Raw genomic sequence first — 22,411 nt, 5'->3', positions numbered from 1 at the left:
ATTTATTAAAAGTGGTCAATTATTAACCATACTTGCTTAATTTTTTTATTTCAATGCTTATTTAAATATGTATTTGCAGGTGTCTTTGGCCCAATGACATATTTGGCAGTTGTGAAGATGATCCTGTTCAAACACTGTTACACATATATTTCCGTCATCAAACATTGGGCCAGACAGGCAGTTTTGCAGTTATAGGCTCTAACCAGGACATGTCAGAAGCCGGTTTAAAACTGATGGAACTTAATCTAGAAATAAGAGAATCTCTACGAATGGTGCAATCATATCAGCTTCTAACAAAGGCCAAACCTATTGGAAATTTGGTGAGCACTGGATTCTGAAAAGCTTCATCATTTAGAAAATGAAAAAGATTAAAACTGAGAGATACTTCAGAATTTTATCAAGCACCTTTCACAAACTGTTGCAACTTTTATTGATACTTTTTCCAGCAGCATCCACAACCTTGGTGACCAATGTAGAATTTTATCAAAATAAGAAATTAAGAACTTGAAAACAAAAGCTCTGAAGGAAAAAAAAATGCTTACTGACTGCCATTACTTCACATAACTATGTACAGTAGTAACTTTTTAAAAAATTATATAAAATAAACTACATGAAAGGAAAAGGGCTAAAAGCGATGCACAGAAATGCATTATTTTCTGCAGCAAGAAAATAATTCCAAGAGTAGTTGCAATAATGTTTCTCTAATAATGAAACAATGAAAAGCAGGTGGAATGAGGCTGAAATCAAGGCTGATTTATTTTAGCTGAAGACCTGCAAGGCTTCCTGGCTTTCCAGCAATCATAAGCATAATCGTCACTTGATACCTAATTATCTACATGAAGAATGTGCAGTCAGACATCAGCAGAAAAAGACTTGTTTGCAAAAACCATTGATTGCTTAATGTTTGGGGATTGCAGTTGTGTGTGGTGGACTTTTTTGTTTTTGTTTTGTCTGCATAAGGAATTATATGTGCGAGAGTTAGGATGTGTGGATATGTGACAGTCACATTTTCAAAGTATGGATGTTTGTTGATAAAGTCTCAGAGCATGCCTAAAAGAGCACTGCAAATTATTTTTGAAGAAATTTTATTTTATTAGATCTAACTCTTCATAGTGTGTAAATGTTAGGACATTAAATAATATTTTAAAACTGGGCTTTCCCAGAATTTCTAAAAGAAATAATATATCTGTTAACTTTATTGGAATGCTGCTCAGTTCTCTGATCAGTGCTTATGTTACAATTATTGATAACAACTAACCAAAGTAGCTGCCTGCAGAGACTTTAAAATGTATATTAAAGATAATATGCTGCCCATCAGCAACTCACTAGAAAAAAGTTAACTTATTTTATTCTGTAAATATTCTAGAAATTGTATAGAATAAAACCAGTATTTTTCTTGTACATTTGTGCAATGCACTGTTATACAAGAATAGGTGTACAAAGCTAATGAAAAAATTGTGGCCACTGGTGGTAGAAACATATGACTTGCAGATCCTGTTGTCTGCTGAAGAGGTGCAAATGTATTGATGTTTATTCAGGACTTAAGTGACAACTAAGGAAGCTTGGGCTGCAGAAGAAAAATAAAATAAAAGGACCACAGAGGATGGATACCAAAACATGCGATAGACTTCTCCATTGAGTCTGTGGTATAACATGAACTGTACCTGTTGGGGTTTTTTTTAAAAGCATTTTGTAAACGAAATGAATGTAGTCCCACGATTCCTCTGATTTGAAAGGAACACCTTGTATTTTTTATATGCATCTCTTACCCACTGTGATTTTTTTAAAAACCAGGCTCTGTGATTCCAGAGTTTAGAATGTAGAAATGATATTCTTAGCTTTGCCTTTTCTTGGGGAAGAGGACCCCACCAGAAATGTAATTATGCTGAAATGCATTAATTGAAGGCACTGTGCGCGCTGTTGGACTGCTGACAGTAGTTATGTTACCTTTAAAGTTCTATAACTGGTCATGGCACATTCATAATCACTGTATTTTTTTGACCCTGATAAAACTGAGTTATTTTGATGGCTTGTTGGTACTGTAGATGGTGTTCTTTTAATTATTTAATAACTATTTACTGAGGTTAGGTAGTTTTATTTAGTGGTGCGTTACATACTTTTATTCACATCATCTCTTACCATTTCCTATTTTCTCTCTTCCTTTGACCCTTTTTTTGTTTTTATTAAAATAAAAACTTTGTATCTCTTACTCTGTGTATCATTGTGAAAGGGGTTAAATAATTTAATGTCATAAATATCTAGGATTTTTAGAACATTAACTTGACTTCTCTCTTGTGTATTTTTATTTTAAAAGATTATAAAATGGTTTCTCATACTTCATTACAGACCCAGAAATATATAGTTATATCCTAATGTTAAACTCACTCAAACTAATTAATATTGAACAGAATATTTCCAAAGTATAGTTTAAAATCACTTTATTTTTTTAAAATTGTAACAAAAGATTCTTTGAAGCCATCTATTAAAACACTGAATTAAAGACTTAGGTAAATATTACTTACAGGAATATAACAAGTCATAAATTACTATGAAATGGGAGTTTGAGAACCAATTTAGGATTATTTCCCTAAAAATTCTTAGTTTAGGGGGAAAAACCTTCAACAGTCTGGTATGTTCAGAAAACAGAATTCCAAGGTACTTATGACAAGAGATGACTATACTGTCATCAAAAGCCTAAATGGCATAAAACTTAAGTACAAGTATAGAATCAAGCCTCTATTATGAAAGTTGAAAATAAATTTCTTCCTGGTAATCTACAATTACAGCCCAACAAAAATATTACATATCCCTAGGAGGAATGCCCTCTCTCCCTCAGTGATCTCTTGTTACCAACCTTCTCTCCCTCAGGAAGGCAGTTTTGTACAAAATTTTAGTAGACAAAAAAGAATTAGCCTGAATAACCTGAAAAAGGTCAAAGAGTGTCATTGCCTTCAGTAGTAGTCAGAAGTACTAATAGCTGCAAGAGGTTTGGGAAATAGACTTGTATTTTGATCATTTGCTTGTGAACCCCTTTGGCCCACATTTAACACAGAGTAAAGGCAAGAATAGTTGCTTATCATCAGTGGGGAGGTGTGTGACATATGAGGCTTTATGTACAGAAGTATGACTTTGGGAATAGACCAAGTCATTGAGAATCAATCTACAAGTCAGAAATACTCTACTGGTGATACAAACTTGAGAATGAAACAGTCCCTACTCACAAGTAGCTTCCTTCAAATGAAGCTTTCAGAAATCCTATCTGAATTCAAAGTGAAAGTTTTCATTCGAATTCTAACTGCCAACCTTCTTCAGAAATGGTTGAAGTAATAGTAAGTTGGAAGAGGCATTATAAAAGGTGTCCTGAGAAAAACCAAAAATGATTATCTGGTTCTTCACACCATGCTTCCTGTTCTGTAAAAGAACTAAAGGTTACAGGTGAGGGGACTGGAAAAAATAGAAATTCATTGGTTTTGCAAAAAAATCATCTTTTTATTCACAAAATTTGAGAAATTAATTTTTAAACTGAATTAATTTTGACTCAAACTGGAATCTTAATTCTAATGTTGGGATATGAAATCCAAAATCACGTGACAGTGAGCTGTGTTATAAACTGTTAAAGAAAGATAATTGGTAACTGGAAAATTACTTTTCACCAGAATAACAAAAACAAGTAATAACAGAACAAATTCTCAAAATGTATCCTACCTATGTGAGGTTTTCTTTGCTAGGTCATGAAGGAAGTCATTATGAAAGTTGATTTCTTTTCAGTAAAACATGAACCTCCAGGGAGTTTGATGGCACTAAGATATTTTCATGTACCTTTTTTGTCTTCTATAAATTATTTCTTGATCCTGTTGCCTTAGTAAACCTCATCCAAGCTGCTTGCTACAAAAACAGAAAACTATTGATTACTAATTTTATTTTAGTCACATTCAAAGCAAATGGCTAAATAGCTTAAATCAATTATAAACCAGTGCCTACCCCTACCAAGTGTTTTATGCAAATTAGAAACCAATTGTTAATATTCAGATATTTTATAAAAAATATTCTCAAATGAAATTTTTTTTCAACTGTAAAACGGGAATAATAACATCTGTGTTGTTATTGAGGAGCAAGGTTGTTAATAAGGAGCAAATAAGGTATCTGTAAAGCACTTAGGTGCTACATAAATTCTTACTTCAAATCAGAGCATAGTAAAGTTTCTGTAACAATATAGCCGACCTCTAGTCAAAGTGACACAGTTAAGCCTATGAAGAAATTTTTTAAAAGCAGTATTTAAAATTGGTAAACTTGTTTCATTGTCCTACTCCTTAGCCTCTACAACTATAAAAGGAGACGTGAAATGACTGGAGAATCAAAATACTAAATCTAACAATGGCCCCCTACCCAATGAAAAAACTCAGCAACCTCTGATGGTATGGGTTGAACTAGAACACTCCCTCTTCCAATATTAGCCATCCACTGTTCTGAAGTGAGAATCTTAGGCGCTTGGTGCGCTGAGAGGTGGTCAATTGCTCTGAGTAACAGACAGTATGACATTTAAAACTCGGTTTTCCTCATGCAAAGAATACTCAGTATCCACTAAAGATTTTATCAGGTTTTCCTTGTAGGTTTTTTTCCCCTGGGTAATTCAGTTAAATTAAAAGGGTATTTATAAAGCACCCATTATGTGTCAGGCACTATGCTGGGCACTTTATCACATTATTATAAAGAACTTACTGCCAAATATTAATTCCCAAACAGCTTTATTTGACTCCTATTTAAACTATCATTCTGCACTGGTTTAAACTGTTTTAAAGATGTTTTTCTCATCTTCACCAAAGAACTGATTTTGTACATTTGAATTGGCATGAAAATCTTTTGTCCAGTACACTTCCATTTTACATAGCTAAGATACTGTGAACGTTTAAGCACCTAGTATGGGCTGCAGTTTAGATAATAGTCTCTGCCCTCCAGGAATTAATCCTGGTAAAGGGATAAATCTCTATCACATTCACTGCAATTTACCCAAGTACATTAGAATTGCCAAATAAAGAAAAAAAAAGTGCTGAGAGGGAAGAATAATTGATATTCATGTAACATTTTACAGTCTGCAGGAGCTTTGTTCCACAAAACCCTGTGAGGCAACAGATGATATCAAGAAAGACTTCATGAGGTTTTCTTTAGAGTTGGGCTTTAAAGCACTTGAAATTAAATAAGCAAAGAGAAGGACTGAATAACAGGCGTTGGCAACATGGAAGCATATGAATGAGCCCTTTTGCAGGTCTGAGGGCAGAAAGATGTCAAATTTGATTCCAGCATATGGCTGCAAAGGCAGGAAGACACCAAGTTAAGAGGGACTTAAAGAGTTTGAATTTTACATGGGCAACGGGGGACCTTTGAAGATTTTTGATATAAGCACAAGAGGTCATTCTGGCAACAGCAGGGAGGATGGATTAGAATTCACCCTTTTATTCATGGATTCTGTGGTCTAAAAATCTTTATTGAAAACCAATGACTCTAAGTAAATATTCCTAGAAAAGTAGCCATAGCAAAAAAAAACAAGTTATTATTGAATAAGTGTATCAGTGTGAGGGTTATATTTAAAACAAAAAGATTTTATAATTGTAACTTCTGCCTTCTGTTACAGCGATTGTTAAGAAACATAAGCTACCTTCAGTTACGTTTTCTACTCAAAAAAATCTCTTTACAGTTTTTGCAAAATTAGCAACTATGTTTTTTAGGATAAGAAACTGGAACATAAAAGACCTCCTATCCGTCTCTCAATTCTGCTGCTGTTGTTCAGTTGTGTCCAACTCTTCCCGACTCTCCATTTGAGGTTTTCCCTGGCAAAGATACCGGAATGGTGTGCCATTTCTTTCTGCAGCTTATTTTATAGATGAGGAAATGAGGCAGACAGGGTTCAGTGACTGGCCCAGGGTCACACAGCTAAGTATCTGAGGCCAAATTTAAATTCGGGTCCTCCTGGGGCACCTAGAGAGCACCAGCCCTGGAGTCAGGGGGACCCAAGTTCAAATCCGGCCTCAGACACATAACACTCACTAGCTGTGTGACTCTGGACAAATCACTTAACCCCAATTGCCTCACCAAAAAAAAAAAAAAAAAAAAATTCAGGTCCTCCTGACTCCAGGGCTGGCACACTATCCACTGAGCCCATAGCTGCCATCTCCATTCTACTGTGTAATAAAAATCTGAACATGTATACATACAGAAGTCATTGTCCTCCCACACTGCATATAGCAGAGAGTACCAATGTCATAGCCTTTATAAAATAATCTAGGCCAGGATACATTATAGAAGCCAATAGTTGAGCCCAATGGGATTAGATGCCATTCTAGTCTTATAAATTGTTGGATTATTTTGTCTTTCTTTGGGAGGAGGGAGTACAGTTGAAATGGGGAATGTAGCAAATAATGATTATAACAAGTCTTATTCAAAAGCATAAGGCACTTAGGATCACTCCAAATCTCAGTTAACCCTCAAAATTTGTTCATTCAGGGTTTTATAACACCTGCCTCCATGACAGATAGGTTGTTTTATTTTTTTTTAAACTTCAATAGCTCTAGTTTTAATTTTAATTAGCATATGAGCAAAGATATAAAGAGGGGCCAGAGGGTGAAAGAAGGAATTGGACTTTCACAACAGACTTGGATTTGGCTTCTACAACCTTTCCTCCCTCAAGTCACTTTAGTTTCTTAATTAATAAAAATTTGTTAAATTAATAACATTCCTTGTTTTAGATACTGTTTCTTAAAAGTATGTAAAAGCATCTCTAAATCAATTTCTCCTGTGAAACCTACAACTGACTTTTGTAAAGCAAAGAATCCTTTTGCAATATTCACTCACTAAATTTCTAAGTTGTAAATTTGGTTTTTAGCAGATGGTCTTCTTAAAAGAACATTAAAGCTACTCAATTGTATTACATCAAAGTTCTTTTGATCTCCAAATTTGTTAACAGCCAAAGGAAGCCAGTTTTGGCATCTAAGTTGTTGGGCTACTATTAGGTTTTCAGTTATGATTAATAAAAACCCCTTCTATTCTGATTTTCTATATTCCATTTAATTACTTCATGTGAGCAGTATTTAAAAATAGAAGATCCTATAATTATCCCAATTATGGGTAAGTTTATATTCCACTTCACTGAAAGCAAGATCGCCTCATATCTTTGCCTTGAATGTTATGTCAATATGAAATTTAAAAAAGATGCATACTTAAATTTTCTTCAAGGTACCTGGTTAGATCACAGTCAACATCAAATAGAGCCAGAATTATTTTCTTCTTAGCTTCCAAAGGGAAATGATTTGGCTACTATCAACATAGCCAACTGACTTTAGATAACTGATTTTCAATTTCATGTTTCCATATGCACCAGAATAAATTTAGAGAAAAAGGAAGCTGGGTTTTTTTCCCCTTCCCCAGAAGCAAATTCTTACTTATTACATATATGTAATCGTACCACAAATAAGTAGCTTTAGATTTTTCTTTTAGATCTACATTCTGATCTCTAGAACACCATCAAGTAACTATCGCTGATGATTTGTTTCTGTACAAAAGCAGATTTAATTTCTGGAATCCATCTTGCCATATGAGTTACATGTTATTTTTTTCCCCCAATTCAATTTGTTTTCTAGGATGGAAAATTTTAAAAGCAAAAAAAAGGTAAGGCTTCAATAATGTATGGATTGTTTTTGCAATACATTTATTTAAAGGCTCTAAGTATTCCTGCTATTTTGATTAGTCTTTTCAGGGAAGGGAAGGTGGTAAGCAAAAGAAGCTCATTGCAGAAATTACATCTGTACTCTTTACATATTCATTCACTTAAATGATATATTTAAAGCTGAAGGTGCTGTCACAGGAGAGCCGTTTTCCTTTGCATCTCCCGCACAAATCCTGACGATGAGGTCTTTTGGGATCTACATGGCGAAGTTTCACTGGGCAGGAGCATCTTGTCTGTTTACAACTCTGAAAAAAATTTTAAGCATGCTATATGTACCAAAAATTGAGCCAGAGGATTATGCAGCCTCAGTAACGGGAATGTGGCATAGAATCTAGCCTTGTAACCACATAATCTAAGAACTGGAAGGAATTCAGAGACCATCTTTCTAGCCAAGAATCCTTTCTACAACATCCCCAGATAGCCTTCTTCTGGACCAAGTTAGTATCCAAATAAAGTTAGGACCCATGTTCTCCTAGCCTTCTAATCTAATGCCCTTGTTATTATACTCCTGTGATTCCATAACTACAGTCAAGGCCACTAGCTATCAAGTTAGCCTCTTTAGAAATAAAGTACATTAAGAAAACAACCCAAATCACACCTGCTACCTCCCCTACAAAGATCCCAAAAGCATGGAAAGACTTTTTACTTGACAGGCGATATCCTCCACTCGGTATGGGTTGTAAGACTTCTGACAAGTTCTGCAAAACTGCTTGAAGTAGACCTGATACATGAGAGATTTTAAAATAAGTGTGCCCTCTCCTTCCCCCCCCACCATCCCTAGAACCTTAACATAGAAAAAATGATCAGTTACATCATGTGTCTTACCTTATTGGTACCCTGCACGCACCACACATATGCACTTTCCCATCGAATGTTGCAGTCTTTGCAGTGATAATAGCCATATTTCTGCTCTAAGAACTAAAGAACAATATTATATAACAGGGCAAACAAGACATAATATCAATATCTTCTTTCTCATATTTCAGAGATGGTGATGGGAGTTAAGGTCAACTTTGGGACTAGGTCAATTATATTCTACAAACCAAAGGAAATGAGAATGTAAACTGTTTGTACAGATTCACTTCCTAGAACATACTAGTGAAGAAACTACTGATCCATTTAACCAAGCAAAACAAAATATAATTCCAAGGGCTCAAGGTAGACAAGAGTGGGCTAGCTTGAGAGGCAAGGTGACAGATGCCAAATGGGCATTCTCAAGGGCCAAAGGGGTCAGAGAAGCTCAAAAGCCGAGACTTTCTGCAGTTTGGGATTCCTTTTAGGAAGAGAAATGACGTCCTATATAAACCCAATAAGACAGAAGGGACCCTATGTTAGAAGATACTCTCCTATGCTTTTGAGATTTAGAATTTCACACTGAAGGGACCTCAAAGGCCATCCAACTCCATCTGTACCTGAACTAAAATTGCCTCTACAACATTCTCAACTAGTCACTCAGACTTTCCCAAAGTCCTCCAGGGAAGAGGAACAGTCATTCCCCCCAGGAAGTAGTGCACATAGATAATCCACAATAGTGACTAACACAAATGACTTACTCTTGACATTGGCTCAATGTGGTAGCAAGTACTAATAACAAAGAATCAAAATCATTTTTAAGGCTGAAAGAAGACCTAGAAGTCTGAGCTAACTGGAGGTCTAGTAATTTCAAAAGCTTAAGATCATAAAATTAAGGACAGAACCAACCCTAAAACACAAGAACCTTGACTCAGAGCAGGGCTTTTGGCATCACGTTAACTTTTTCTACAACACAGTTTTGCTCTCATCCAGTATCTTTCTTCCTCTTGGAAGGGGAAATAAATATAATGTGGAAGTTCTTAGTCTTCATTTGGCCAAAGTTTGTTGAGTATAATATAAGAACTAATCAGATCATTATTCTACTTCACAACAGGATGCTCCTCAATCTTTATCTTTGATTTTTTCCTACTTCCCCTGGGTTGTAGAGTTTTTCTCCCCATCACTGCATTTTGCCTTCAAGGCCTACCAGTAAAGTGGCCCAAAGCTATTATAACTGATTAGACTAACTGCTTTTGCAACAACGAGTTGTATAGGCCCCACACCTGAATTTCTTTTTTTAAATCAAAGAAAATTCTGTATAATCATTGATCCTTACACCCTTTTCTAAAATAGACCAAAGCTGCCTCACAGTTTGAATCTATTCCCCCCCACCAGAAGGAGTGAAAGGATTGTCTGTTGAAGGTAGAAATTTCATAAAATCTAGGTTGTGATCAACTTTGCCCCAGTTGCTTAGTAAATGAAGTTAGTTTAAAAAAAAAAAGCGTCCAAGCTGAGAGGACTATCAAAAGACTTAATACTTTCCATAGCATTACAATGAAAACATTACAGAAGTGGGTAGGGAAGGTGAAAGAGAGGAATGGAAACTAAAAGTCATAAAATCCTTTCTTCCACAAAAACTGGTTTTTGTCCCGCCTAAGCACACACCACAATTGGAAATAAAGTATGGCTAACCCTAATAATATTTAGCAAAGTTGGCAAACCAAATGCAGGTTAATGTTTTTTTTTTTCCCTACAGCATACAAGTCTGTAACAAAAGGTTGTTATTCTTTCCGGTAAGAAAGCTACAGGACAGTAGCTCATTGCAACCAGCTTGTTACAAAATGGGCGGGTTGTGGGTTCTGGACCAAAGGCAGGGTCAGGGTGCTGAGGCAGCAACATTTTCAGACCAGCGGGCTTCTTTGGCGGGGATGCTGAGGACGGGCTACTCCTCCTGCATCCTCCCGATTATCTGGAGGGCGGGGTCATCGACACTCCTGGGGTCAGGAGTCTGTTATTTGTTGTTTTTTTACTTCACCCAAGCAGTGTGCTCCGCAAACAGTAGGCGGCTAGTAAAAGTGTGGGGTGGAAGGAAAGGCTAATAGGAAGGTGAGTGGGGGGGGGGGAAGGTAACCCGGCCCGCGTCCCTCACCTGGAAGCGCAGCCGCGGCTTATTCTGCCCGGGGCTCTGTGGCTGCGGGGCCTCGGCCTCGGCCTCCTCCTCCTCCTCGGGCTCCTCGACCGGCTCTCCGTCCATCAGGCCGCCGGGCCGGGGCGGCTGATTCTCCCACGCAGCTCGCACTGCGGCCTGGGCCTGGCCGCCGCCCTCCTGGAGCTCGGGCCTCGGCGCGTCCGCCGCACCCTCCCCGCGCTCGTGCTCCGGCTCGGGCCGCGCCGCCGCCTCAGGCGCCTCCCCCGCGGGGCCTACGGCCTCGGCCTCCTCCACGAAGGTGGCGAGGCGGCGCGAGGCCACGGGCGAGTAGACGGCGACGGTGCGCGGGAACCGCGCGGGCCGCGGCGCGCCGGCCACGGGGCTGCCCTGCGCGGGAGGCCGCGGCGGCGGCGGCGGCGGCGGGGACGCGGCCGTGGGCAACGGGACGTCTCCCGGCTCCCGGCCCCGGCGGACCAGGGTGCGGCGCCCGAGCGAGCACTGCACCGAGGCGTCCTGGCGCGGGTTCACCTGCACGGCCGCGTCGCGGGTGCTGGCCTTGCGGAGCCGCGGGACGAGGCCCGGGTTCACCTGCGACAGGATGGCCATGAGCTGCGCCCGCTGGTAGCTGTCGAAGTACTCGGCCGCCGTCAGCTGCCCGTAGCCCGACAGGGCGGACGCCGCCCCCCCCCGGGGCCGCCAGCCGCCGCCGCCCCCGGAGCCTTTGCCCTTGGGGCCCGGCGCGTAGGGGAAAGAGTAGGGGCTGTAGGGCGTGTACACGTAGCCGTCCAGCCCGTCGTCCCCCAGGGCCGCCATGTGCGCAGCCCGGGCCTCGGCCCGCCCGCCGACGCCCTAAATAGACGGCCCTGCGGGGGCGGCCCGGGCCGCCCGCCCACTCCCTTCTTTAGCCGGCCTGGGCCGGCCGGAGGCCCGCGATGGGCGCCGTCTGCGGTCGCCTCGAAGGCCTGCGGCCCAGGTAAGCCTTTCCGGGCCGCGAAGCCGCGTCCCCCTTCCCCTCCCCCAGCCCCCAGGGGAGCCGGGGCGGGGCTCGGGGGTAGTTGGATTGTCTGGACCCCGAGGGGTGAATGAGGACTAGGGTGAAAACCCAGGCGTTAAGTGCCTCGGGAGCGGCCCCGAAAGGGGTCACTTCTGCATCTGCCAGGTCTAATGGCTGAAGCCCTGCTCAAGTAAATTAATTTGGGGCTCCCCAGATAGTGAACACGTGGAAGGTCTCAAGAACCTCCATGTTGTCCCTGGAAGGCAGGGTGAGATTGATTGCGAGTCAGTGGTACCTGGTGAGTCCCTGTTATGGGGCCAGGAAGGGGGCTGCAGGGAGGCTGTGGAAACATGTCAGAGAACCCCCGAATTGGACCAGCTTTTGCCAAGGCCCTTTTCTCTTCCTCGCCGCTGTACCCCTTAACCATGAGGGAATTTCTCAGTGGTGGACCTGTTTCTTATTCTTCTTGAGAGTGTTATAATAATGCAAGATTTTTTAACCAAATTCGAATGGCCCATAGATAAATGTGTAGCAAGGTGTATTTGTTTAAATTATTAATTTAAGAACCACTTCACTTGGGGAGAGGCAGAATCTTAAATAATTAGCTTTTAGTACCGAGGGATAAAGAATATCAGCTTAAGTAATAATAGGCATTTTAATGTCTTTACTGATTTCTTTAATGTGATGCATGTTGAACAGACTAGACATTGTTACACTGTTTTTATTTGACTGAGCTCAACTCTGAGTACAAGACAAATACTACATTTCTTTTACAATGAATACATATGATTTGATTATGTTCTTACTTATGTTTTTACTCACAGTGCACCAAAATTTTATGTTTGAGAGGTCATGGTTTCTAATAGCTTCCCCATTTTAGAAGAATAATTTAAATAGGCAACATCAAAAGCATGAACAGACATTAACTTCACTTCAACTTTGTGTTGGCAAACTGATGTATAGGTTATGACATTGAATGTACTTAAATTTTTAAATTTGAGGAAATGTTTGAGCTGACATTAGTGAAGCCATGATCATCTTACAATGGAAGGGGTACTATAGTTATAGTTAGAAGAATCCTGCTATATTAAAGCCATTTAATACTGCTTGAGCATACCACAGACCATAAATAGGAGGTAAGGATGGAAGCCCCTGTGTTGCTCTACATTAAATGTAATCTACAGTGAAGTCTGGGTGGGCTCCATCATTATTGAATTATGCTCATCTATTTTAACTGATCCATATGACGTATCTGCCATTTCTTCTTCCTTCAGTTTCTTATAAGAAATATCTGTATCATCTTCATCCAGAGGATCTTGCTTATGCACAATTTCCCTTCCATACATCTTATATACTAATACAAAAATCCCTGCTTCTGCAGACTGGAAAAGAGCATAAAGCAAAGGAAACATGTACATACTTCCTATGAGCTGTGGAGGAAAGGTTAGTTTTAGAATAGCAGTACAGAGTTGTACATTCTGACTACCTGTTTCCAGAGAGACAGTCCTCTTGCAGTTGGATGGAAGATGGAATAAGGTAGCTAAACCATATCCTGACACATATCCAGCCAAAGGCATAAATATGGCAACAATATAAACAGTTGCAGGAATACTTGCCAACAGTTCAGGTCCTAACATAGTGCCAGTCATAATGAAAAGGACCACCAGAGTCACTAGCAGAGACCACAGGGAAACCTTGTAATAGAAAATGGATAAATCAGTTTTAAAATCAGATAAAATGCAGGAAAATTAAATAAATAAATTATAGATATTAGCATATACAGCAAGTGAATAGTAATGGACTAAGAGTAAGGAAGGCCAGGGTTCAGATGTGCTTCTGATATTTATTAGCTTTGTGATCCTGGGTAATCACTTGACTTCTCCCAGGCTGACTCCTCATCTGTAAAATAGGAGTGGTAATACTTGCCTTACAGCGTTGTAAACTGCTTGGCAACTTTAGTCAGCTATTGTCAGGCTTATCCAGTCAGTTTGCTGTTAGTGAACAGAGATATGTTTTAGTAAATCCTTCCTTTATGTCGAACTGAACTTTCCCTTCTATAGTTTCTACCAGTTAGTTTTTGTCCTGCCACTTGAAGCAAAACAGCTTCTTCCATATAACTACCTTAAAATAGGCAAAGATCTGTCATCCTGTCCCCCCTCCACTCTTCTCCACACTGAACATCCCTAGTTTTTTTCAACTGTTAATCATATAACATAGTTTCTATATTCTTACTACCTCTTCTAGAGTTTCCTGGTTCATTTCACAAATCTCCATTGTCCCTCTTAAAATGCAGCACCTCGAATTGAACATAGAATTCCAAATGTGGTCTTACCAATAAAATATATAGCAAGGCTTCCTGAACATCATTGCTTTCTACATGAGAACTAGTCTTGTATTATGTCTGGGATTAAATGAATAAAATATTATAATTCCTTTTGACAAGCAATATTTTTAACACTTGGGATTGTATTTCACATTCCAAAGGATTTTTCATAATATTGAAACATGACATCTTTTAGGTTTTATGATGACAAGAATGTAAACGTGCTAGTGTCAAATGTAGATGTATTTCTTTTACAAAGTTAAATTGAATCTTCCCATATTCTGTTAATTCTTACCTGTTAGACTCTAAAACAGCTTCCTATGATATTTTATCATCATCATAATAAGCAGCTTGTTTATACATTGCAGCTAGCACTAAATATGTTTTTCTGTGTTACAGGACACTGTTGTCTTGGTATCTTGCCAGATACTGTTAATTCATTCAAGTAAAATAGACTGTATGATGAGAGTAGTGGGGAAAAAATCCTTTTGCTACAGACTGTTAGCAAAGATTTTAGATAGTGCCTTTGATGATCCATCAGATTCCTAGATAGTTGTGAAGAGAGTTTCATATGTGTGATTAGCATACTTAATATTACTTTAAAAAAATAATTGGGGGGCAACTAGGTGGCCTAGTGGATAGAGCACCAGCCCTGTAGCCAGGAGGACCTGAGTTCAAATCTGGCCTCAGACACTTACTAGCTGTGCGACGCTGGGCAAGTCACTTAACCCCAATTGCCTTAAAAAAAAAACTAATTGTAATTTAAATATATATATTTTAGCTAGTAACTTTTGAGTCAAATCTCAACATTAAAGGATTCTAAAAGTATGTTCAACATACTTTCAAACAAGATATAGGTAGAAACTAAACAATCATATGATCCTTATAGCTTAAAATATGAAAAACATTGTTCCATTTGAATTGTCAGTACAGATGGAAAATCAGTACAGAGAAAATAACTTTTGTTTACTTTGATATATTGAATTGTAGAGTTGTCTCTGCCTTCCAACTACTTTAATTCTTTTGGTAATTACTGAGATTTGGTGCTGATTTTAAAATTGTATAGGTATCTGACAATATTATTAAATATCTTACCATTACATTTTCCTAAACTAACTCACATTTAAGGAAATTTAAGAATCAACTCTGACATAGTAGATCAAGAGTTGGCTTCTGTATAGGGAAAACCTGGAGGTTCAAGTCCTGGCTCTGACTGAGCTATATCTGGTAGAGGGAGCAGCTTCACTTGAATTCCCTTACTGGGATGAAATCACAGATCTAGTCCCCCCAAACCCACTCACATTTCATTATCATTTTTTGAAGTTTGCTAAGTACCTTTAAAGGGGACTTCCTGCTAGTTTGGACTTAGCAGTCCATGTCCCTTAAGGCAAAGTGACTTTAAGGTTTGAGAAGTATTTCCTCAAAGCAGTCCTCTAAGATGTAGCTAGTTGAAAGTATTATCCCTGTTTTAGAGAAGAGGAATCTGGGGCTCTAGGAAATTAAGAGATATATTATATAGCTAGCTACTGAAAGTATCAAGTGAAATTCAGATCCATGTCTGCTGACCCCCAAGTCTGGCATTCTTTCTACCATGCCAGTTGGGTCACCAGCTTCACATTAATCTCAAATATATTCACTTATTTTTATTTAAGTGATTAAAATTGTTCTGTTTTTAGCATGCAAACTGCTAATTTGACTTTTGTCGATTAAGTTATGGAGAAAATTTAACCTTTTAACACTTAAAAAATTAGGTATAAAATCCATTTTAAGGCTATATATGTCTTCATAAGACTTTTGAGTTGAGTATATGTGCAAAGAGAAGACATAATTATTTTTGACAATAAATTTAGGCCTTCTATATAATAATATAACCTTAGGAAATAAAGACATTGCTGATGACAAAGCAAAACAAATGAACTATTCTCAAATGTCACATAATTGAAACTTTATCATAGAGTTTCCCATTCAATATCTTTGTTTTTGTTTAATATGTTGACCGTTTTTGTTGATTTGACTAAATATTGGTATAGAAAACTTTATTTATTTATTGGAAGAGCTGGTTCAGTAGCTCTCCCACAGAGAAAAGTACTACTGTTGGTGATTATTATTTATAGTTAGTAGATTGTGTCTCTGGATTTTTTTTTGTTGTTGGAGGAATACATTTTTTGGAATTCTTACATTTTTCTCCTTTTCTCTAAGGTATTAGAAAACTCTAACTACAACAGCCAAAAATAATGCAAGATTGTGTTTGGCCAAGAAGGAACAGCCAAGATTATGGCATAAGATATATTTCAAAAATAAAATTTTATTTTGTGTTCACATATACATATTTTGTGTTCATATAGTGTCCATTTGCTCAGTCATCATTTCTATTCCTTTAAGTGGTTTTAATGTCCAGGTTTGTTTCTGAGAATATTAAATCCCTTTATAGCCTGAAAAACATGAGAACTGGTTTAATTTTTTTTTTCAATAAGCTATGTTTAGATAATGTTCTTAAGGACAATTTTTGTGAGCTTTACAAAACACAGTAGATTGTTCCTAAGGTTTCATACAAACCATATTTTGATAGTTTTATTTGATCAGCTCTTACTGTTAGAGGGAAATAGTTTTGCTGTACACAGGATTTTCTTAATTTTTTCCAGCTGTTTCTGTTTTGTTCCTTCTATTTGTGCCTTGAAATATTCTTTTCAGCAAAGCTTTTTCTATAGTGATAATTCTCCTGTAGTGGAGATGATCTTTTGCTATATGGACTATGTAAAGAAATAGCTTCTTCCTTGTAGAATGTGAAGCAGATTCTCCCCCTTGTTCAGCCCAGTTAAGGGTCAAAGAAGTGATAAGAGAATAAGTGATAAGAAGTGATCTGAGGCTCTTATAAACAAGACTGAGTTTGGGAACAGAATCTGGACCATACCTTAAGGACATAGTCAGCAACTCGTGTATATTTGTAGCGGATGAAGACACCTACACCAATAGGAATCAGGGTGCTGCAGAGGGTCAGGGTCACTGCTCCCAGTGGTAATAACTGCACCAGAGCTGTATTGATCCAGGCCCGACTATAGATCCACAGGCACAGGGGCATCAATAGCAAAGCCAGAAGTGTGGAAGAAATAGTCATGATAATACTGTAGAGATGGAAGTAAACACAATAAGCATAAACACAATAAGCATCAAGTTAGCACTAACTCACCAACCAGCCTCTGTACAGAAGGGGAAGTGACTACAGGGAAAAGTGAATCTTAATTACCCAGTTTAAGGTCTGGAGAGGGGTCCTTAAGCATCTGAGGAGAGCTTCGGGGAGAAACCAACATATTTGAGTGATAGAAGGGCAGAGGACCCACACTCCTAATGAAACAGGGTAAAAGGAATGTTAAGAGTTATGTTCCACTACTGTCCCCTGTCTTTATTTTTCCAAGATTTTAAAGTAATCCATTGATCTGGGTTGGATCTAGTTAATTAGAAGGACAAAGATCTCTGATTGTTGGATTTTTTTTATATTTCTTTGTTTTTTAGTTTTCCTTGAATAAATACTTGTTGAATTGAATTCCACAGATATTTTGTGTGGTTCAGCTGCCCAAAGAAACTAAACATCATTCCTGACACCCCCAAATTACAAAGTAATTCCAGCTTTTAAACTCATTGAAGAGTTGGAGGATCACAGCTTATCATGTTTCCTTCCCTTTCTTCACTCCCACTTTCACAACTACAATCCTTTTTTCTAATGCTTCTATTAATTTGAAAGCTTCTCGCATTAAATCCTTTCTCTACTTTTTGCCCATTTCACATTCTTTTTCACAACCCCCTTTATTTTTCTCACCTTATTGTGTAGCTAATTGGGTTGGAGTAGCTACCTACAGTAGAGATAACTGAAGCTCTTACCTGAGGTTCATGTCGCCATTCACCAGCAGAGACATAAGATTGGAAAGGTTTCCACCTGGACAACAGCCGCACAATAATACTGCTACAGCCTCCACTTCATCCAGAGAGAAGATGAGGGCCAGAAGGAAGGCCAGTAGGGGCATGAAGACAAACTGGCAGATGAGTGCCAGCAGTACCCCTATGGGCCTGCGGATGTGAGCCCCTATGTGATTCACCTCCACAGTGCAGCCCAGACCCAGCATGGTAATGCACAATGCCACTCCCACAAATACATTCAGTCCATGGTTTAAAGGGGTGTCCCAGAACGGATTGTCTTGGGAACCCCAATCCTGTGGGAGGTGAGCAAAACCTTGTGGACTACTGCTGATCTTTGACTCCCAGGTGGTGGGGGTAGGATTCAGATTGGAGCTGAGACTGGGGCTAGGGATGAGGCTGGGGCTAGGGATATAGCTGAGGCTGGGGATATGGCTGGGGCTGGGGCTGGAGCTGGAGCTGGAGCTGGAGCTGGAGTCAGGGACAATGCTAGAGCTAAAATTGGGGCTTAGGCTGGGGTCAGCAATGATGCTGGGACTGAAATTAAGGCCAGGGCTTGGGCTGAAGCTGCTGATGTTGATTTTCTGGGTGTAGTTATCCAGCTCTGAAGGAGGCAAGAACAGCAGAGTCTCATTGTCTTTGCTATCCATGGCTGAGAATCCTTGGTGGATGAGTTGGTTTGATCTATGTCCTGCCTTTGCCGCTGATTCCTTTCTCAGTCCTGAAGGCTGTGAGCTGAGCTGCAAGTTCCCTGTAGCTCATCCAAACTCTCAAAGCAGCCAAGAAGGGAGCAGCAGGTACTGAAGAGACGTAGAGATTGAAGAGACTGTCGCTCTGCCGAGTGAGATTCACTCCCTGGTGCACTCGATGTATTCCCCACCCCCAGCTGCCTTACCCAACACCTTTCTCCTTTGCTGCTGTCAACCCATACACTGGGGAGACCCGGGAGCACCCTGTAGTCCTTGGTCCTTACAGCCACTGAAAAGCACAGACCTCCCAGCTTCCAGCAGACCCAGGATTCCTGAGATTTTCTGCCTCTTATGGGAACCCTTTCCTACTCCTCGTAGTCCTAAGTATGAATCCTCCTCCCACTGTGCTTGAGAGGGCTGAGATAAGTCCTTAAGTCAGGCTTCCTTGAATAATCATGGAATTGAATCATTTGAGAGCAAAGCCAGCTCCCAGACTTTCACTGCCTCTACTTTTGTGTCCCTAGTCCCTAGGGGCAGCACTGGCTCCTCCCTTTAATCGCCATTAAGTGGTTCTGTTAGAGTGTGACCTGAGGCTGAACAAAGACTTAACATAGAAGGGGGATGGGGTGGGGAAGAAAGCTTGGTTGGGCGTTTCTGTCAGCCCAGTTTTCCTTGATAATGATGTTTGATGGTAGTTTCTCCATATAAAAACAGACAGAATATAATGCTGTTCCAATAATCTATAACATTGCTACAGATGTGTCACAGGGTCAAGTCTGAACTGCAAATGGGTATGTGACAACCATTAGAACTATTGAGCAGAAATGCTGTTATTATTCAGGAATAATATCAAGGACTTTAATGTTATTGGTGTCTAGGAACTAGATAGGGTCCCTCTTACCAAAAGAGGTGTTGTTAATGAACTAAATAATGTTTCTAAATGTTTCACTATTTATTCTTGTATCTCTTGTACTTGGGTTTTTCAGTGATCTGTGGTAGAGAGAGTATATACAGATAAGAACTTCTTAATGAGAAAAATCTTTGTGGAGGAAATGAAATTTTGAGGGAGAGAAGAAAAGATGCTTTAATAAAGAGGAATGTTTTCTTTAAAGAATGATATCCAATTTTAAGTTTAAAATTTTTTTCTTAATAGAGTATTCTATTTTCTCTCCTTTGAAATTTACCACATGCCTACAGAATGATAGTTTGTTGCTTAATTTCCCTGTTATTGACACATAGCATCACAGGGTAATTTCCTTCCTAAAAATGTTACCAAGTGTGATGTAAGAGAAACAAATTTCTTGTCTAATGATTCAAAAAAAAGTAAGAAAATGATGCCTTTTTTTTTTTAGATAAAGACAGGTCTGTATATCCATTCCTAATTTAAAAATTATTCTTTCTCCTCGAAGTAATAATTTTTAAAATCAAATCTGTATTTATTAAGTGCCTACTATGTATCAAGCACTGTTCTAGGTCTTGGGCATAGAGGTACCAAGTAAAACAATCCCTACAGACAAAAATAGCTATTTGTAGAGTACTTAAAATTAAACATCTACAAAGTGTTTTATATTTTTCTATCTCATTTTGTTCTTAACTCTGCGGGAATTTATATAGTGCCAACTACATGCCAGACACTGTGCTCCGGGCGTTACGGATATGTACGTACATGATCCTCACAATCATCCTAAGTGGTAGGTGCTATTATTATAATTTTACATTTGAGGAATTATACGTTATACCATTATATAGTAGTATACATTACACAATTGTATCATTATACAGTTGAGGAAACTAAGGCAAACAGGGTAAGTGACTTGCCCCATAGCAACCAAATTTAAACTCAGATTTTCCTAACTATCTATTGCACCACTATCTAACCTCTAGATCCAGCCAGCCAACTAGTTCTGCATGTGCGTTTGATTGTATTATTGTCTAATTAATATTTCTCCAGTGTCTCTACAAAAATAGTATGAGATCCTTCATCAAAACCTTTGCTAAAATCTTGATAAAGTATATATCCATAGCATTCCCCTCATTTGGTTTAGGAATACTATTTTAACATGCCTTCAGTGTTGTCTTTATCAACTTGCTTTAGACTGGCAGCTTAAGTTTCCAAAAGGAAGGATACTCCACTAAGGATCCTATGGGTAACCTTAAAGGGTTGTGGTTTCTAATATTGTTACTCATGAGCCCCTATCCAGTATGCCTCTGGTCCCAGTATCATTCACCCAGGGGAACCCTATTCATTTCTATAATAGGATATTTACTGAGAAAGTATGACAAAGGCGAAGTTACAGAAATATTCCCCAAACTAGGAGCACATTGTCCTCTTGCATATGTAACACTAGGTACTAAGAATATAGGACAGCAAGGAGATGCAGTGGATGGAGTACCATGCGCAGAGTCAGTTTTGAGTTCAAATCCAGTGTCAAACACTTTTTAAGTTGTGCGATCCTGAGCAACTCATTTAACCTGTCTGCCCCCGTTTCCTTATCTGTTAAATGATGATTAAAAATAGCATGTACCTCCCAGGGTTGTTGTGATGATGAAATGAAATAGTAATTGTAAAGCACCTAGCACATAGTAAGTGCTGTATAAATGTTAGCTATTAAAGTGAAATGGTCCTTGCCCTCAAAGAACTTAGAATCTGGGTGTGAGGGAGACAATATGTGCATATCTAAGAATATGCAAAATAGATTAAAGATAATTTGTTGGGGGGAAAAGAACTATTTGAAAAGAGTTTAAGAAAAGCTTCTTGTAGGGAGTGATTGAGCTGAATCTTAAGGAAAGATAGGGATTCTCTGAGATGCAGGTGAGAAGGAAGTGCATTCTGAGCATGGGGGAAGACCACTGCAAAGACTGGGAGACAGGAGAACATGTGGAGAACAATAAGAAAGCAAATTTGACTGGAGAATAGAGTGGTAAAGGTAAGTAACATGTAATAAGTCTAGAAAGTTCTGATGGAACTGGATTGTCAAGAACTTTAAATGACAGAAAAGTTTACAATTGATTCTATAAGTAACAGGGAACCACTAGAATTTTTTGAGTAAGGGAATAGTGACATTGTCAGACTTGCACATTAGGAACATGACTTTGACAACTGTATGTAAAATGATCATAGTGGGAAGAACCTTGAGGTAGTCCAAATAAGAGGCCTTTTTCTTCAAAAAAAAAAAACAGGTTTTAAAAAAATTTCTTTTTCCCCAGTTACAGGTGAAGACAATTTTTATCATTCATTTTAAAAATGTTTTGATTTCCAAATTTTCTCCTTCCCTCATTTCCTTTCTCCCTGAGACAGTAAGCAATTTGATATAAGTTATACATGTTCAATCATGCAAAACATATTACCATATTAGTCATGTTGTGAAAGAAGACATAGACCCAGAGAGAAAAAAATACAGAAAGTGAAAACCAGTATACTTCTATCTGCATTCATACTCCATCAGTTCTTTCTCTGGAGGTGAATAGCATTTTTCCTGAGTCCTTTGCAATTTTCTTTGATTATTGTTTTGCTAAGAATAGCTAAGTCATTCATTGTTGATCATCATACAGTATTGCTGTTACTGCGTACAATGTTCTGCCGGTTATGTTCACTTCAATTTGTATCAATTCATATAAGTCTTTCCAGGTTTTTCTGAAATCAACCTGCTCATTATTTCTTATATCACAGTAATATTCCATTACAATCCTATACCACACTTGTTTAGCCATTCCCCAATTGATAGGTATCCCCTCAATTTCTAATTCTTCACCACTACAAAAAAGAAATAGTATAAATATTTTTTTACATATACGTCCTTTCCCACTCCCCCTTTTTAAAATTATGTCTCTTTGGGAT

General features: G+C 38.7%; 3 protein-coding genes across 13 annotated transcripts in view; 1 reads left to right on the top strand and 2 right to left on the bottom strand.

Annotated features, from left to right (window-relative positions):
* Nucleotides 1–2,029, top strand: part of FRYL (FRY like transcription coactivator) — a 290,501-nt gene extending 288,472 nt beyond the window's left edge. For all 11 annotated transcript variants that reach the window (XM_027835975.1, XM_027835982.1, XM_027835981.1 and 8 more), the window contains one exon: nt 80–2,029. In XM_027835975.1, the coding sequence (XP_027691776.1) occupies nt 80–338 (259 nt within the window). In that variant the 3' untranslated portion in view covers nt 339–2,029. The remainder of the gene's footprint in view (nt 1–79) is intronic.
* A 5,685-nt stretch (nt 2,030–7,714) lies between these two features.
* ZAR1 (zygote arrest 1) lies at nt 7,715–11,471 on the bottom strand. The gene is made up of 4 exons (XM_027835997.1): nt 10,659–11,471; nt 8,543–8,635; nt 8,364–8,438; nt 7,715–7,962 (listed from the first exon to the last, which is right to left on the bottom strand). Exons 1-4 carry the CDS (start codon nt 11,469–11,471, stop codon nt 7,819–7,821), a joined length of 1,125 nt encoding a protein of 374 aa, XP_027691798.1. The 3' UTR covers nt 7,715–7,818.
* Nucleotides 11,472–12,357: 886 nt separating this feature from the next.
* Nucleotides 12,358–19,000, bottom strand: SLC10A4 (solute carrier family 10 member 4). The gene is made up of 3 exons (XM_027836452.1): nt 17,852–19,000; nt 16,887–17,097; nt 12,358–13,346 (listed from the first exon to the last, which is right to left on the bottom strand). The coding sequence occupies exons 1-3, from the start codon at nt 18,532–18,534 to the stop codon at nt 12,831–12,833; spliced, it is 1,410 nt and encodes a 469-aa protein (XP_027692253.1). The 5' UTR covers nt 18,535–19,000; the 3' UTR covers nt 12,358–12,830.
* Nucleotides 19,001–22,411: the final 3,411 nt, after the last annotated feature.

The sequence above is a fragment of the Vombatus ursinus genome, unplaced genomic scaffold (assembly GCF_900497805.2).
Source record: "Vombatus ursinus unplaced genomic scaffold, bare-nosed wombat genome assembly UNPS02014818.1, whole genome shotgun sequence".
NCBI lineage: Eukaryota > Metazoa > Chordata > Mammalia > Diprotodontia > Vombatidae > Vombatus > Vombatus ursinus.
The sequence above is the reverse complement of the archived record's forward strand: the minus strand, read 5'-3'. Positions and strand labels throughout refer to the sequence as shown.

Coding starts and splice junctions, on each gene's coding strand:
- SLC10A4 (XM_027836452.1), bottom strand. CDS start 18,534: ATGGATAGCAAAGACAATGAGACTCTGCTGTTCTTGCCTCCTTCAGAG. Junction 17,098..17,851: donor AATGGCGACATGAACCTCAG/GTAAGAGCTTCA, acceptor CCATCTCTACAG/TATTATCATGACTATTTCTT. Junction 13,347..16,886: donor TTGCTGACTATGTCCTTAAG/GTATGGTCCAGA, acceptor TTCTATTACAAG/GTTTCCCTGTGGTCTCTGCT.
- ZAR1 (XM_027835997.1), bottom strand. CDS start 11,471: ATGGCGGCCCTGGGGGACGACGGGCTGGACGGCTACGTGTACACGCCC. Junction 8,636..10,658: donor AGCCGCGGCTGCGCTTCCAG/GTGAGGGACGCG, acceptor ATTGTTCTTTAG/TTCTTAGAGCAGAAATATGG. Junction 8,439..8,542: donor GCGTGCAGGGTACCAATAAG/GTAAGACACATG, acceptor CTCATGTATCAG/GTCTACTTCAAGCAGTTTTG.